Source organism: Rhinolophus sinicus, chromosome 14 (assembly GCF_057876585.1).
Source record: "Rhinolophus sinicus isolate RSI-liver-muscle chromosome 14, RSI-T2T, whole genome shotgun sequence".
In the NCBI taxonomy this organism is placed as follows: domain Eukaryota; kingdom Metazoa; phylum Chordata; class Mammalia; order Chiroptera; family Rhinolophidae; genus Rhinolophus; species Rhinolophus sinicus.
In genome coordinates this window covers 159,737,609-159,753,061 of record NC_142514.1, presented here as the reverse complement: position 1 = coordinate 159,753,061, position 15,453 = coordinate 159,737,609, and the positions used below count along the sequence as shown (strand labels likewise).

The window sequence follows — 15,453 nt, the reverse complement described above, 5'->3', positions numbered from 1 at the left end:
AACAAACATGTCTACATGTTTTAAATCCTTAAAATCGGCTTCTAGATCATTTTGAATTAAGAAAACAAAGGGATTTTTTCTGTTTTTCACTATTAATATTAAAACTAATTTATATTTACATAGTATTCTGCAGTACATAAAGTGTTACTTCAGACACCATTTCTTACTCATAGGTCCAGACTGATGATGTGCCTTTCAGTAAAAGGCAAAGTTAGAACTTGAACATAGGGTGTTTGACTTCAAGTTAAAATCCTTTGAGAAGACTCTAAAGTATAAAATAAAATCTCCTGCCTTTATAACTTCTCTTTGAAAAATTGAAATGTTTCTGTTCAGAAAGGCATTTTAGTGTTCTCAGAAAACATCAGTTCATCGGCAGAACTGATTGATTTTATCCTAAACCAGGGCTCAATGGGTTGGGACACATGTCCTGCATCTAGATGAGACACATGCTCAAAACTACTTCTGAAGGAAAAAGGAGAAGCAGCTTCTCCTATTATTTTATCTCCTATCACAACTTCCATGCCTCAGGCTAATCTCCAGCTAAAACTCCAATTTCTCTTTGTTCCCCAAGCCCAGTACTCACTTGCATTCATTCCAAATACCTGCATCCCATAAGGAGAAATCTGAAAAATCCATGGCCCCTAAATCAGTGGTTCTAAACTGGGTGATTTTGTCCCCCAGGAGACATTTGGCAATGTCTGGAGACATTTTTGGTTGTCACAACTTGGGGAGCAGGAAGGTTGTTATTCATAGCTACTGGGTTGGGGCCAAGACTGCTGCTAAACATCCTGTAATGCACAGGACAGCCAGCTGGAAATTCCTTCTGAAAATCACTAGTCATATAGCTGAAAGTTTCTTCATATTCTGTATGTTCCCTTCAGCGATTTGATTAACCTCAATTTCCCCATCTACATAGTCATAAGTTTGCACTGGATAATTTCTCAGGTCGCTTCCATTTCTAAATTTGACTTCTAAATACATTATAACATTTGTTAACATTTTGATGTCAGTAATTCATTTACAAGTGAAAATATAGACTCTAAAATTATTTGTGTAAATTACCCTTTTTATCCTGTTTGATTTCATCCAATAAACACAGTATAAAAGCAATGATCAGAGACATTGCCCTTAATGGTCACAGAACAAAACTTCCCAGTAAGTTCCCATTTCAATTACAAACATAAAACATATCAGGAAAATGTGTGAGTTTTAACCTTACTTTTCACCATATTCAAAATGACTTGCACAGGGGCCATATTTGTATTCATAGACAAAACGTGGGATGTAATCAGAAGTAATAGCAATTACAAATGCATTGGTGATCACAGCCAATATACCAATTCCTTCAAGAATTCCATACCAGATACCTAGTAAGAGAGAGATTAAAAATAGTGAATTAAAAAAAAATCCTCTAATCAATCTTATACTGGAGAGAATGTTTAACTTATGTTAGAACCATAACTTTGTCCATTATTTAATTACTTGGTATAGTATCTCACTATAGATAAAATGGCTATTGAATCCTTTTCCACAGAGAGAAGGTAGACCCCTATTTAGAAATATTTGAAGATTAAAATACCATTAGGAATTGGTTCATGTCTATAATAATGAGACATGACACAGTTGGTTAAAAGCCTAATTAGAATTTGCTGAAGTAATAAAAACAAAAACCTTCAGGTTCTACAACGTTGGGCAAAGTCTGAGATAACTGTATTCACCATGGGTTTTGCCCTTCCTTATCTTTGTCAAGTACCTTTTTAAAGTAAAAATATAAGAAAGTAATACTAATTTGGTGTCAAGACCTGCAAATCACTAGCTGACATTTTCTACTTCCTACGAGGCCAATCTGACATCATAGAGACATAAAAAAAGCTCTTAAAATTGCATATATTATCAATATACTATTTTGATTACAGTCAAAACTACGTTTCAAATAGGATTAACAAATCTTTTAAAATACTGACATAAAAAAACGTCCTGGAAAAAAATACTCAAAGTGCTAAAAATGACTGGATAGTATGGCAACTTTCTCCCTGACCCCAATAACCCTCCACAACACACACACACACACACACACACACACACACAGACACACACACACCTTTTTGTTTTTCAAAATCTTTATAGTGTAGCTAAATTGAGTTGTAAATAAAAAAAAATAAAAAAAATAAAAATGATGTTAACATTTTCCTCGTTGAGGAGACCATAGACCCAAAAAATCAGAATTCATTTTAAAACAACAACAGTATTTGCCGATATCAAAATTTAATATTTATTTTTACAAAAGTAATGACATTCAGTCAAAAGAAAACAATAACCAGGGGGAAAATACTTGCTTCACGATGAAAGAACACATGGTTATTATATCTAATATATGAAAATGTTCTAAAATTTTAATAAGGCAAACCACATAAAAGAAAAATGGGCAAAGTATCCAAATGAACAATTTGGTATGAAAATGCAACTAAACAACAAATACATTAAAACGTTTTTAATCACTAGGATTCAGAGAAATGTCTTTCAAAAAATAAAGAGTTGTTTTTTTTTTTAATGTATTGGATTGTTGAAGAGTTGAGTCTTATACTATCCAATGCTATTAGGGATTTAGAAAACAGAAACTTTTTTACATAGTTGTTTGAATTATGACTTGTTACAACATTTGTGGACATTAATTTGATGTCACTTAAAATTAAACTATGAATACATCCAGTAATACTTCTACTTTTTGGGATCTATCCTTCAGATACATTGTACACACACACACACACACACACACACACACACACACACATACACACACACAGGAATACATGATATATAATATGTACAATATCTATGTCTATATCTTTATATCTATACTTATAGCTATATTTACGTTTACTCCTATTTGTAGTGGAGAAATTTAGGAAATGATTATAAAATCTATGGTACATTCATAATGTGAATATTACTACTCTATTAAAATGAATTACACCAATATATTTTGAGCTGGAGGATGTTCATGAAGGAAAAAAGCAGAACCCTATATATGTTTATAAATATTTTTATGGATACTTGTGTAAGAAAAACATTTACAAAAGATACATGCCTAATTAATTATATTGATTCCCTGAAGTAGAAGGGAAATGTAAAGGGGGAGAGGATTATTAATTGTTTTTATGTCTTTGTGTTGTCTGATTTGAGCAAGACAATCTAACAAAGTTATAAAAATAGTAAGGTGCAATAAACATTAATGCTAAAATTGAAGTTTTATTTTTTCTTCTTTGATTTATTTTTTAGATTTTCTTTCATGTGCTTACATTGTTTTAATAGTGAAATAATAAATATGTCCAAATTAAATAACAGTAAATTAAAATAATACATTTTAGTTGCTTCAAAAAACAGAAACACAAGTTGAATGGCATTAAATCTCTACAGATTAGTATATTTTAAAGTAGACTTTGGTGCTTGTTGAATATATATAAATGAATAATATCAACTGAAATGGTAACTTTACAATATTAGTCAGAAAATTCCCAAAACAGAAAAGAAAAAGTATAGATTTGCTTTTCCAAATGCTTAGAATTTCTATTACAAAACTATAGTTTATTAAAACAGTAAGTATGCCAAGAATTAGTAGTCAGATCAATGAGACAAATGGAGATTCTAGTAACATACCTAAGTTTATATAGAATTTTGTATAAGATAACAGAAATAATTCAAACAAGTTTACAAAAAAGACGGATTATTTAATAAATAGTTTTGGGAAAACTGGTTTATCCATTAGAAAAAAGATCTCAATTTTAACCCCTTTTATTAATAACAAATTCTAGACAGATCAATACATTAAATAAAACCATAAAATGCCAACTAACAAACAAAAGGCAAATAACACACATATATATCTAAAATATAAAACAATAATTAAAATAGTGGGTGAAAAATCATGAGTTCTACGGGACTTTTTTAAAGAGTCCCATAAATAATAACTATAAGGGAGATATTTCAGTTTGATTAAATACACACTTTAAAACCTTATTCATGATAGCGTGAAAAATTAAAAATCAGCATTTGACAACATACATATATATATGTATATATTATATATATATATATATAATATATACATATATATATATATATAATATGTGACATATATTATATATATAATATATATAAAAGTTTAATATTCTTAATATAATAAAGATTACCAAATCAGATATAGTGGCCAAAGGGCATAAACACAATTAGTAACGAAGAAATACAAATATATTTAATTTCATAGTTATAAAAATGCAAATAAATATAACAAGGTATCTTTTTCTCCCTCCTCAGATTGTTGAGAATGTAACAACAACAACAACAACAACAACAAAAAACCTTATATATCTGGAGTTGTTGAGGAAATGAAGAAATGGGTATTCATTCACTTATGGTGGGAATATAAACTGGAACAATATTTCTGGAGAACATATTAACAAATTATTTATCAAAATTTTAAACCTAGATGATCTTTACAGGAGAGCTATTCTAGGAATTTATCTGGAGGGAAAAAAAATCAAAGTATGTATGAAGATGTTCACCTCAGTGTTGTTTATAATAGAAAAGAACTGAAGCAACTGAACATCTCTAGCTAGAGGACTGATATATTTTTTAAATGTCATACAACACAGAGGTAACTGTGGAGCAATTATAAAGAATGAGACAGAGCTGTACTTATTAACATGGAAAGATACATATGAAATCCTTTGTGGTTACAAATGAGTTTATGAAGTACCATGTTTAAGATGAACTTATTCTCAACTAAGTTAGTGTTGAATTTAATTATTTTGTAAACTAAAATTGCTCAGTTTTGTTATGGCTGGAAGGGAGGTCCAGCAATAGGAACCCACATGGTGTTAAATAAAATGGAGCCACCTCTTGGCCTTAGCAGTGCAAAACCATTTAATTCCCTAATCTTTCTTACCTATGTCAGTTGCTCGGGCTGGCAGAGGTCTCCGCCATTGTGTGACAAATTTGTATGCATCCAGTCTGATTTCAATGATATTGTTTAACAAAGCCAAAAGAGGGGCCAGAGGAAAAGCCGCAACAAAGATGGTGGTAAAACCAAACTGCAAAACTGCAAAGGGAAAACATTAGAAAATTAGTAATATAAGCAGCGGCATTTATTGAACGCCTTCTTTATGCTGTATGAGGTGCTTTACATAAATTGCCTTAATCTTTTCAACATCCCAACAAGATAAATATGTGTATCCCATTTTACAGTTGAGAAAACTATAGCTCATGTATGTTATGTAAGCTTGCTAAACAGTAGATGACTAGAAAATGTTAAAACCTACATTCAAACTCAGATCTCAATAGCCTGAAAGTCTACATTTTTTCTACTTCTATACCATGAAGCATGAAGGAAGAGTAAAGATAAAAGAAGATGCCAAAGAAAAGGCCTTGAAGAAAAATGCTTAGCTCTAGAAGGGACCCAAACGATCTCTTTGAAAGTCAGAGAAAATACAAATGTGAGGACAACACACAGAGATTTTAACAGTTGGAATGGGAATCCTCATTTTCTTAATATAAATAAGTACTCTGAAGCCAAGACTCAGACGAGGTCTGTGCAAAGATTTATTGTGAGAAAGAATTATTACTTTATTTGGGTGGGACAGTACATTTCTCAACACAGGAAAGGGTTCTGTTCCTTTAATATATTTGCTTAAAAGCTAGCAAATATAGCTAGCTGTGATTCACTGTGAGAAAACCCTTCATTTTGGTTAAATGTTATGGCTCACAGAGGACAAAATGTGTGAGCCTTCCAAGGGCACTGCTTTCATATCTTCTCTAGCTCTGTTGAAATAAAGGTGCAGATGTCTTTTAGAATGCTTGGGGTTGGAAAGGTGAGAGATGGTTTTCGCTCTCGAACTACAGCCTGCGTGAAATAGAAAAACAGCATCAAGAAGGCAAATAACTATGCAAAAGGTTCTTTCCTTACCCATTTCTAAGTATTCATCCATCAGACCATGAATATTCATGGGCTGCAGATTCCAATCATTTTCCCACTGAGGTATAGAAGCATCATGGATTCCCCGTTTGATTTTATGTCTTGACCACCAGTTCTGGATCAACCTATACCACAGAGCAGACAAAAGGCTTTGGAGCTCTTATTTAAGCATCTGGTAAAACAATTTATAGTGTATTAAGAAAAGAGAAATATCAACTACCCTGGGATTACACTAAGCATTTCTGGGAATCGGAGATATTTGTACAGTCTCATCTTTCAAGTTTAGCATGACAGAATAGGCCTCAGCCTTCTAGAACTCTCTAGACCCTGTAAACACCTACACATTAAGGAGTGAATGCCCCCATGCGTTACATACTTCTTGATACTGATTAGACAAACCTGTTTCTAAGATTCCTTCCCATGCCCCACTTATATAAATATTTAAACTTCTATGTTGCCTGTTGTGAGTGGATTTGAGCCCTTCGTTGCTCACAATCCACAATCTTTTGGGTTGTGCTTTCTAAACATGAGTAAAATCATGTTCCATGTTAATTAACTGAGGCCTAGATAGGGTTTCAAGACATGTAGGTTCTAGTTCCCACTCTGCAATGCATTAGCTGTATAACTTTGAGCAAGTCACTTCACCTCTCTGAGTTCATAAACACAGAGGATTTGAGCGTTAGTGATTACATTCTGCAACTGTAGTGAACAATAATTTACAGGCTATGGATCTGTGTCTGAGTCCATTTCTCAGGCATGGACATGTTTCCCTAGCCGAGGAAGTCTTGAAATGACTCAGAAACATCCTGGTATGCATCGACTGTGGGCTTCTGAGCAATGATTTATTTTATGAGTCAGATGAAATTACCTCTAGAATGAGGTAAATGTCACAGGACTCAGTGAACAGTACCCAACTCTCAATTTTAAATAATTGTGGACCTAGGAACTCAGTGAGAGTTGGAAGAACAACTACAGATAGACCCAAATGTCAGGCAGTGCTTCCATGGGCATCCCACGGAGGCTGCCTCTGGACCCCCATGAAGATGAAAAAGAGGTTGGCGTTGGAACTGAGGCAGGTCTGCTTGTTTCTTTTTTATTTTAGTTCTGTTTAAGATTTTACTTGAAGAAAGAGAATTGCAGTTTAAAAGTTTGAAAATCATTGCTTTAAGGACTGGTCCATGCATGCTATATCTTCTTCAACACCAACAGTATGTCCCTTGCTTTGGTACTTCAGGATTTGATATGCACAATCCAGGTGGACCACTGGAAAAGGCTATGTGGAAATGTGCTGTCCAAAGTGCATGGTACGCACAGAAATCCATGGATAATGATAACAATAAGGATCATTCTTAACACGATAATGGTCGCTACACCATTTTGATGGTGTTTAGGAAGTACTCACGGAATGTCAGATCCTGTGGTAGGCGCTTAATATCTAATTTCCCCAGGTATTTTCAAATTATGCTCCCCAAACCCTATGTTTCAAAGAGGTGAGCCAAGGACAGGAAGGGCTACGATAAATTGGGTTGTCCAATCCTCTATCCTCTAGTCTCTCTTCGTTTAGAAGAGATTCGTTTTAAGCTGTTATGAATTGAGCATCTGTATAAGAATCTTTACAAAAAGGTTGTGCCATTTATTGATGAAGGTTTAATGAGCATTGGGTCATCTCAATCTTTGCAAACCCTTATTTCATGAATTTATTAAAAATGTCACACAGAAGTCAAGCAAATTATAAGCATCTTTTAGCAAGAGGCAGACAAGGAATTTGAAGCAGGTCTCAATAATTTCACAGTCCATGCTTTAAGACTGCCTGTAATTTAACAAAATACCTTATGGTAGTTCTTAGGGTTAATATCACATCTCCATCCCCATGGTCTCTACGCAGGGATGTCCTGATACCATTTGTGGGACAACAGGACAAAGAGTCCTGGTACAATTTGATGACTAAGCTATTTATATCATCAATTAACCTGTTTCCCCCTCCTTCAGGAAATTCCTAAAAATAGTCATGTTTTTAACTCTGATTAGGCCTCAAAGCTTTCATACCACATTGCTTTAAACACACTGTATTTCACTGCATTCTGAAGAATAACATATTTTAATAGAGGTAAAAGTGAGCATTCAGCACCTTTCCGTGTCAGCATTTCAAAGACAGTTAACACGTATCTAAAGGGCCAAAATAGAATGCTGTTTACCTGATGTTATCACAACCCTGTTCTAATGATATTTTTTTTGTGTGTAACAAAGAGTACAAAACCTCCCCTCCCACCCAAGATTTTATCTTTGTTTATTCTTTTTTTCTCTCTTTCTTTCTTTCTTTTTTTTTGACAGAGTGTATGAGCAGAAATGGAGTCCAGTAAAGAACAACAATCTCGGTCTTTTAATAGCTAAAAGAAACGAGAGTTATTTTTACCTTCAAAAACCTGTATTATCAACAATGCTTTCAGAATAGCAACAAGTCTTAACATGTGGAACAGAGTACTAGTAACTCTAGGTATATTATTTCCTTTAGACCTTACAACTGTCCTTGAGGTAGATATACAGCTGTTGATCCCCTTGTAGAGATGTTATCAACATACACACAGTCACACATTTAGTGAGGAGCAGAGTGAGAACTGAACCCTCATCCGTCTGAGGGCCAAGCCCAAATTCTTAAGAACCGTTCACACTACCTCTGTCTTTCTTCTCTGTAACTATATACAAGGCGAAGTTTAAAAGTAAAGCGCTTACGGGTATCCCAGTTCCATGAAGTTGTTCCATATTTGCTTCAAAAACATGATGACTCCCATCTGGAGGCAGAGGTCGATCAGACAGCCGCTAGGATGACACTGAAACAGAACAACGGCAGTAATGATCTTCCTCTTCTGAGGTTCAGGAAGCATCCCCACCTTCACATTGTAAAGCCATTCTAAAACCAGGCCACACTATCTCCATGCACAGAGAAACTAAAAACAAGAGAGCGATAGCATGGATGAGGGCACTTGATAAGGCAGGTTTCAGGATTTTTATGGGAATATTAATCCAAATTACAATAGTAATAACAACAAATCTAACTGTTAATGAACATTTACTCTCTGCCAAGCTCTGTGGTTAGGTATGATCACCGCTAACAAATGCTCTGGAATACTATGTACTATATCTATTAACAGTCAGGGGATAGAAAAAAAAATTATTTAATTCCATGGCAAAACGTTTATAATATATTCTTTTAAAATAAACTTTTTATCTTAGAATACTTTTAAATTTGTAGAAAATTTGCAAAGATAGTACAGAGACTGTTTTGTCCACACACCTCTCACCTAATTCCCCCCATTGACACTTGGAATATTTGTCAAAGCTAAGAAACCAACATTAGTACATTGTTATTAACTAAACTTTAGACTTTATTTAGATTTCACCAGTTTTTCAATGTATAGCCTCTTTCTGCTCCAGGACCGAATCCAGGAAACATACTAATTTGTCATGTCTCCTCAATCTCCTCTGGTCTAGATAGGTTCTTAGTTTTTCATATCCTTGATAGTTTTAAGGATTGCTGGACAAGTATCCTGTGGAAAATCCCTGCATCTGGGTTTGTCTGACATTTTCACATGTTTAGATGGGGGTTATGTGCTTTGGGAATGGAAGCAGAACACAGAAGTGAAGTGCCATTTTCATCACATCCCATCAGGGGCTACATGATACCCACATGAGATTACTAGTGATATTAACCTTCATCACCTGGTTGATGTACAGTTTTCCAGATGTTTCAACTGTAAAGTTACTCATTGTCTCCTTTCCCTAGTCTCTTCTTTAGAAGGTAAGTCGCTAAGTCTAGCCCACTCTCAAGATGGGGGCAGGTATTAAGGTCTGTCTCCTAGAGAGGGAGTATGTACAGATACTGTAATGAATTTTGAAGTGATAACAGCATGCCACTTACTACGTGGTCAGTATGATCCCAATTTTGCCTTCCCTGTGCTGCTCTGTTTTTTAAGATGTTCAGTGAAAGTTAGCATTAGAAACCCTCATAAACAAAAATCTGATTACAATGAACATTGCAATTAATGTATTTTGCTTGAAAACTGCACTACAAAAGACACTTGGGTAGGAAAGCATGGGTCTCTTTCGCTGGGAATGGGTTCATGTCCTGCTCATAAAGATGACAGACTCTATAGCTTTGATCCAGTTTCTATTTCTATCCAATCAGTACCAGTGGGACTTCAAAGAACAAATAATTAGGACACGAAGAGCCTGCTTTTCCAGTTCCAGCCCAGTAATTCGAAACTCCCTAATCTGAGCCAGAGGGAAGGTTTACCAGCAGTAATTTGTATTGTGTGGAGAAGTCTCGATTCTCCCATCCAAGCATGCCCCTTCTTTTAGGATGAATTTAGGACCCTCTGAACTCTGCCACATATGTATATGTATATGTATATGTATATGTATATGTATATGTATATGTATATGTATATGTATATGTATGTATATGTATATATGTATATATGTATATATATGTATATATATACATATATATATATGATAAATGGGTCAGTAGACGGTCTGAGGCAGAATAATTACTAAACTACAGAAGCAGATCATAGATCACAGCTGCAAGCTGAAACGCATCATTTTTGCAGAGTCTCAAAGAAGCAAATTAATTTGTCTAAGGTCATGCAATGTTGACTGGTGGTGTGGGAATAAAAGCCTTGGTCTCCTGCACCCTAATCTACTACTTTTTTTTTATATAAGGCTAAGGGTAAATTCTATTTACCAAATGTGTTTGTTGCCTTGAAGGGCTGGTTTAGCAAAGTCTATTATTACGTGGGAAGGGAAAAAGAAGACCATTATAGAACTATGTGATCAAATCACTCTCCACAATGGTAGGCCAAAGCGGGGAGGCTGGGTGACACACCATTTAGAATCTTGCTGAAATTGAGCCTTGATGACTTTGTGATTTATAGGGCAGCGAAAGGGATCCAACAGTTTTTGTGGGTCTGCTCCCCTCATCTAATGATTCCCTTGAGCTAAATCTAGTCCTCCAATACTCTAAAATTCATTTGGTAAAAAAGAGCCTATACTTAGAATGCGTAAAAAGGCCTGGATGAGTATGCAGGAGACCCAGGCTTTCATTCCCATTGCACCACTCAAAATCACTTGACCATGGACAACCCTAAGCTGGGTGCCTTCACATATTTTTCTCATTTGCCCTTCATGAGAACTTGGTGAGATAGGTGTTGGTATCTACATTATGTAGGTGATGGAACTAACTAGCAGATAGGATGGACTATCAGACTCCAATACCCACGTTCCTTTCACTTCACCCAAATTAGTACTCGTATGTTTATTCTAAATCCAATTTACATGTGTGAGCCAGCAATCATTCAGCAGTGTCTCATGAAAATCAATTTCCATTATGTTCTCGATTGGGCCTATATACTATCCCAATAGTGCGTGGAATATACCCTATTTAGAGCATCGACTCTGAAGCTAGGCTGCCTGGATCAAATTGGTATCAATTTTAGGACTTCAAAAATTTATAGGTATGTTTCTATAATTTTAGGCAAATTATATAATTTCTCTAAGCTTCTGTTTCCTCATCTGTAAAATGAGTGTAATAATAGAATTTTTGTGAAGATTAAATACATTAATATATGTAGAACACTTAGAAACAATTGATGAAATGTGCTGGCATATAGTAAGCACTCATTAAATATTAGCTATTATTAACATTTTATATGTATTTACATATGTTTACATGAGAGATTGCATAGCGTAGTATGAGGAAAGTCCAGTATAGCTGTTCATATATGTTCTAATTTGTTGTGTAGTACTTTTTTTCTTTCTTTCTAACGGCTACCATCATTTGTGCCAGGGATTTTACATGCATAATCTAACTTAGTCCACCTATCACCAGTGCTACTGAAATAGCGATTTATATCACAATTTACAAAATAAAAAACTGAGACTTAGAGATATTTAAAATCATGCACTTGACTAGAACAAAATTAGAATGTAGACTGTCAGACTCAAAAGACAAAATATTTGTTACATATCATGGTATGTTCTTTTCTTCAACAGTTAATACCATCAAAGAAAGGAAAGGGACTTCTTCATTTGTATACCCCACAGAGGCCTAGAACAGAGTATATCTCAATAAATGCTTGTTGTAAGATGAATTCAGAGGGTTGGTTCTTATCTTCCATTATGTATGCTTTTTATATCTACAATTCTAGGAATTCTAGGGTCTATCCAAAACTCCCATTTTTCATTTCACTGGTTTTTCTCAAATAATCCTTTCTTGAAAAACACGGCCACTATCTATATCACATATACTATGGAAAATGTCTGGGATGGTTATTAAACATTTTGCCTGACACCACTATTGTAATTATTTCCTTGGGGCTTTCAAAGAAGAATCATGACTTCCAATAATTTCACAATTAAGTGTAAGGCTATCCAACGAAACAAAATTATTCGTGGCAGCAATCCCTACGATGGCATCAATATGCAGACCTTCCTGCCTGTAACCACTCTGTTCCTCACTCTACCCTTGCTAACTCCCGTTGGATACTCCAGGGGAAAAAAGTACGCATTGGTTCCCAAATTGGGTGGATGAAAAGCATTTGAGCAGATTTAGTCATTCTTCTGGTCTGTGAAAGAAAAATGCAAGTTTGATTTGGGGATTTCCCAGAAACCTGGGATCTTGAAAGGCCTTAGTGTGTCTCTGGCCAATAGAATAGTACCTGGCTAGCTGTGGAGACAGAGCACTGATACATATCAGCCACACTTTATAGAGTGCTTACCACAGGCCAGGGGTTGTGCTAATTGTGCGATGCAAATCATCTCATCTATAATCAACTTTGTAATCTAAGTATTATTATTGTTGCCAGCGTACAGATGAGGAAACAGATATTCAGTGAGTTTAAATTAAGGGCAAGGAATTAGTAAGTAGCAAGGTTAGCATGTGAGCATTTGAGTTTTCTATAATAGAAAGCATATATTCTAACAAAGTTTTAGGCTTTCTCCATGTATTCTCTTCAGCATACCTAAAATTCCCTGTACTTACCTTCTTTCTCTCTCTCTCTTCCCATCCCCCTTCCTCCCATAGTCATTGGCTCACATCCATGCAAATCCCCACACCTACCCTCACAAGGTTACTTACTTCCTCCAGTCTCCACCGGTTAAAAAGTTTATTATAATTTCCTGGGTGACCTACAAATCTGTAAAAAGACATTTTAATTTGTTAGCATTTATGTGGGGTTGACTGAAGAGCAACTACTAGTGCATGTGTGGGTAGATATGAATATTCAATGGGGCAACCTGTTCCCAGACTGTTGACTTAGGTCATGCTTACACATCAAAATACCGGACTTCAAAAGGAAAAAGTGACGTATGAATTCAATACCAGTGGGTTGAGAAAGTACAAACCAACCAACCAAATGAAAATTTTCTTTTCACCTGTAGAGTTTTAACGTCTGTTGACCTAGATAATGAATATTAATTAGATTGAAATGTTTCTAGTTTCAGTATTCTCCCATGGCACTGGCTGGACTGTTAAGTGGATAGCAAACCAAAACCAGTAGTTTAATATGTTTCTTTTTCATATTTTGCAGCAAAGATAGGAAAAAAAAAATAACATGATAGGTAGAAGTTTCCACACTGTTAAACTATAACTTAGGTTTCACAAACATTATTTTCTTCTTTAACAAAACCATTACTGATGATTGGATAGTCATAATTCAACCCAAGTATGACAAAACATAGGTTGTTTTGCTTTTTGTTTGTTTGTTTGTTTGTTGTTATTTTTCTTGCCTGCTTTACCTGTAGTGGCAGCAGGAGGCACTGTACTGAGAAATCTTTGGATTAAAAACACATGTGACGACTGATCAGCACAGTTTTCCAAGCCATGGGATAAGAGAGTTAACAAATTGGCAATGGAATTGTTGACAATCTTTCTCCCTCTGCAAACATAATGTGTATGAAGTTGACTTACCGCCCCAAGAAGAAAGCGATATAAAAGATAGAACTGTTTAAATTGACAAACTGGAAGAGGAACATCTTCAGGGCAAAGCTGTTTTCCCATTCAGATTCTGTCCGAGGATATTCTAAAAGGAACACAGGGTTAGTGTACATAGATGGGGTGAATGACAAGAAATGTGGGTTATAGAATCAGAAGCCCCGTGCTCAAGTTCTGGTTCAGTCATTTACTAGTTCTATGAGGCACTCAGTGTCTGTAAGTTCTAGTATCTGCATCTGTAAACCATGATGGAACGATTCAATGGGACAATCTTCAGACTTTCCCCACAGCTATGGAAAGATGATACCTGTTATATAAAGATTTTCAGGATTTGCTCTATTATTGTCATTTAGAAGGTAACCATAAATCCTGAATCAGCCCCCCACCCAAACTCGCTATGCTCAATTATAAGGTCCTAAATTGTCCAGAGTTCTTTGAAGGGTGAATATTTTATGGGGAATGGTAAACAGAAAGGAGGGCTACGTAGGTGTTCTTAACTTTACCCCTAACTGCTGGTAATTTCAGGCAAGTCTCTTCACATCTTTTGCAATCAGTTTTATCAACTATGAAATGAGCAATTTAGACAAGTTGATTTGAAGGACCTGGTCAATTCTCACATCATACAGTTCAATGACTCTTAAAACAAAGCAAAACAAAAAAAGAAAACAAACTAAAATGATGAGAGAGATTCAATAAAGATGGCAGCATGTACTGCAGTCTCTGATCCTACCCAGTACACAAATAAATGATGAGAGAAAATACCTATGCACATCTAATATATATTTTAATATAATTTAGGAATTCAAGAAAGGTAGGAAATTAGATAGGATCAAATTTAAGAGAAAGATAGGCCAAAAATATATGCATGAGCCAATCACAGAATAAAGAGGGAACAGGTCCAGGGCAACTCCAAGTATAAAAGGGGTAGGTTCCAGAAATAGGAGGGTCTTGTGAGGGATGCAAAAGAGTGATTGATTGCGGGGGCACCAGTGAGAGCATCCAGGAGAGCTGACATTGCCTCACAAGAGTGCTTTGGTGCTCCTGGTACTTAGCACAAATACTGTTCTGTTTCCTACTATTAATTGTGGTCCCCCAAATCACTTTCTTAGATTTGCTTCCATCACAGCTAAAAGTGCTCTAAAAGCAAATAAATATAAGGAATCGGAACTAGAAGAAAGCTTTGAGACAATCTACTTCAAGTGTTCCATTACCCATCAGAAGAAACTATAGCTCAGAGGGATTAAAGAACAATAAAACATTATTCCCATTTAACGAACCCTTGTCATGTAGTAGGCAGCCAACCTACAACAATGATGAAATACGAACTATTATCATTCTCATTTTACCAATGAGGAAACTGAGACTCAAAAAAAAAAAAGCACAAAAAACAACAACAACAACAAAAACCAAGGGAGGAGGAGCAAAGGGAAGAGAAGGCGGGCATGGAGGGGAAGAAAGAATGGACAGAGGAGAAAACTTGCTTATAGTCACA

The 15,453-nt window shown here is 35.3% G+C and overlaps 1 protein-coding gene across 5 annotated transcripts in view; it reads right to left on the bottom strand.

Moving 5' to 3' along the window:
- Window positions 1-15,453, bottom strand: part of ANO3 (anoctamin 3) — a 337,137-nt gene that overhangs the window by 7,882 nt on the left and 313,802 nt on the right. For all 5 annotated transcript variants that reach the window (XM_074336148.2, XM_074336149.2, XM_019749178.3 and 2 more), the window contains 6 exons: window positions 13,938-14,049; window positions 13,107-13,164; window positions 8,702-8,799; window positions 5,963-6,096; window positions 4,946-5,098; window positions 1,220-1,367 (listed from right to left, as the gene is read on the bottom strand). In XM_074336148.2, the coding sequence (XP_074192249.1) occupies window positions 1,220-1,367; window positions 4,946-5,098; window positions 5,963-6,096; window positions 8,702-8,799; window positions 13,107-13,164; window positions 13,938-14,049 (703 nt within the window). The remainder of the gene's footprint in view (window positions 1-1,219; window positions 1,368-4,945; window positions 5,099-5,962; window positions 6,097-8,701; window positions 8,800-13,106; window positions 13,165-13,937; window positions 14,050-15,453) is intronic.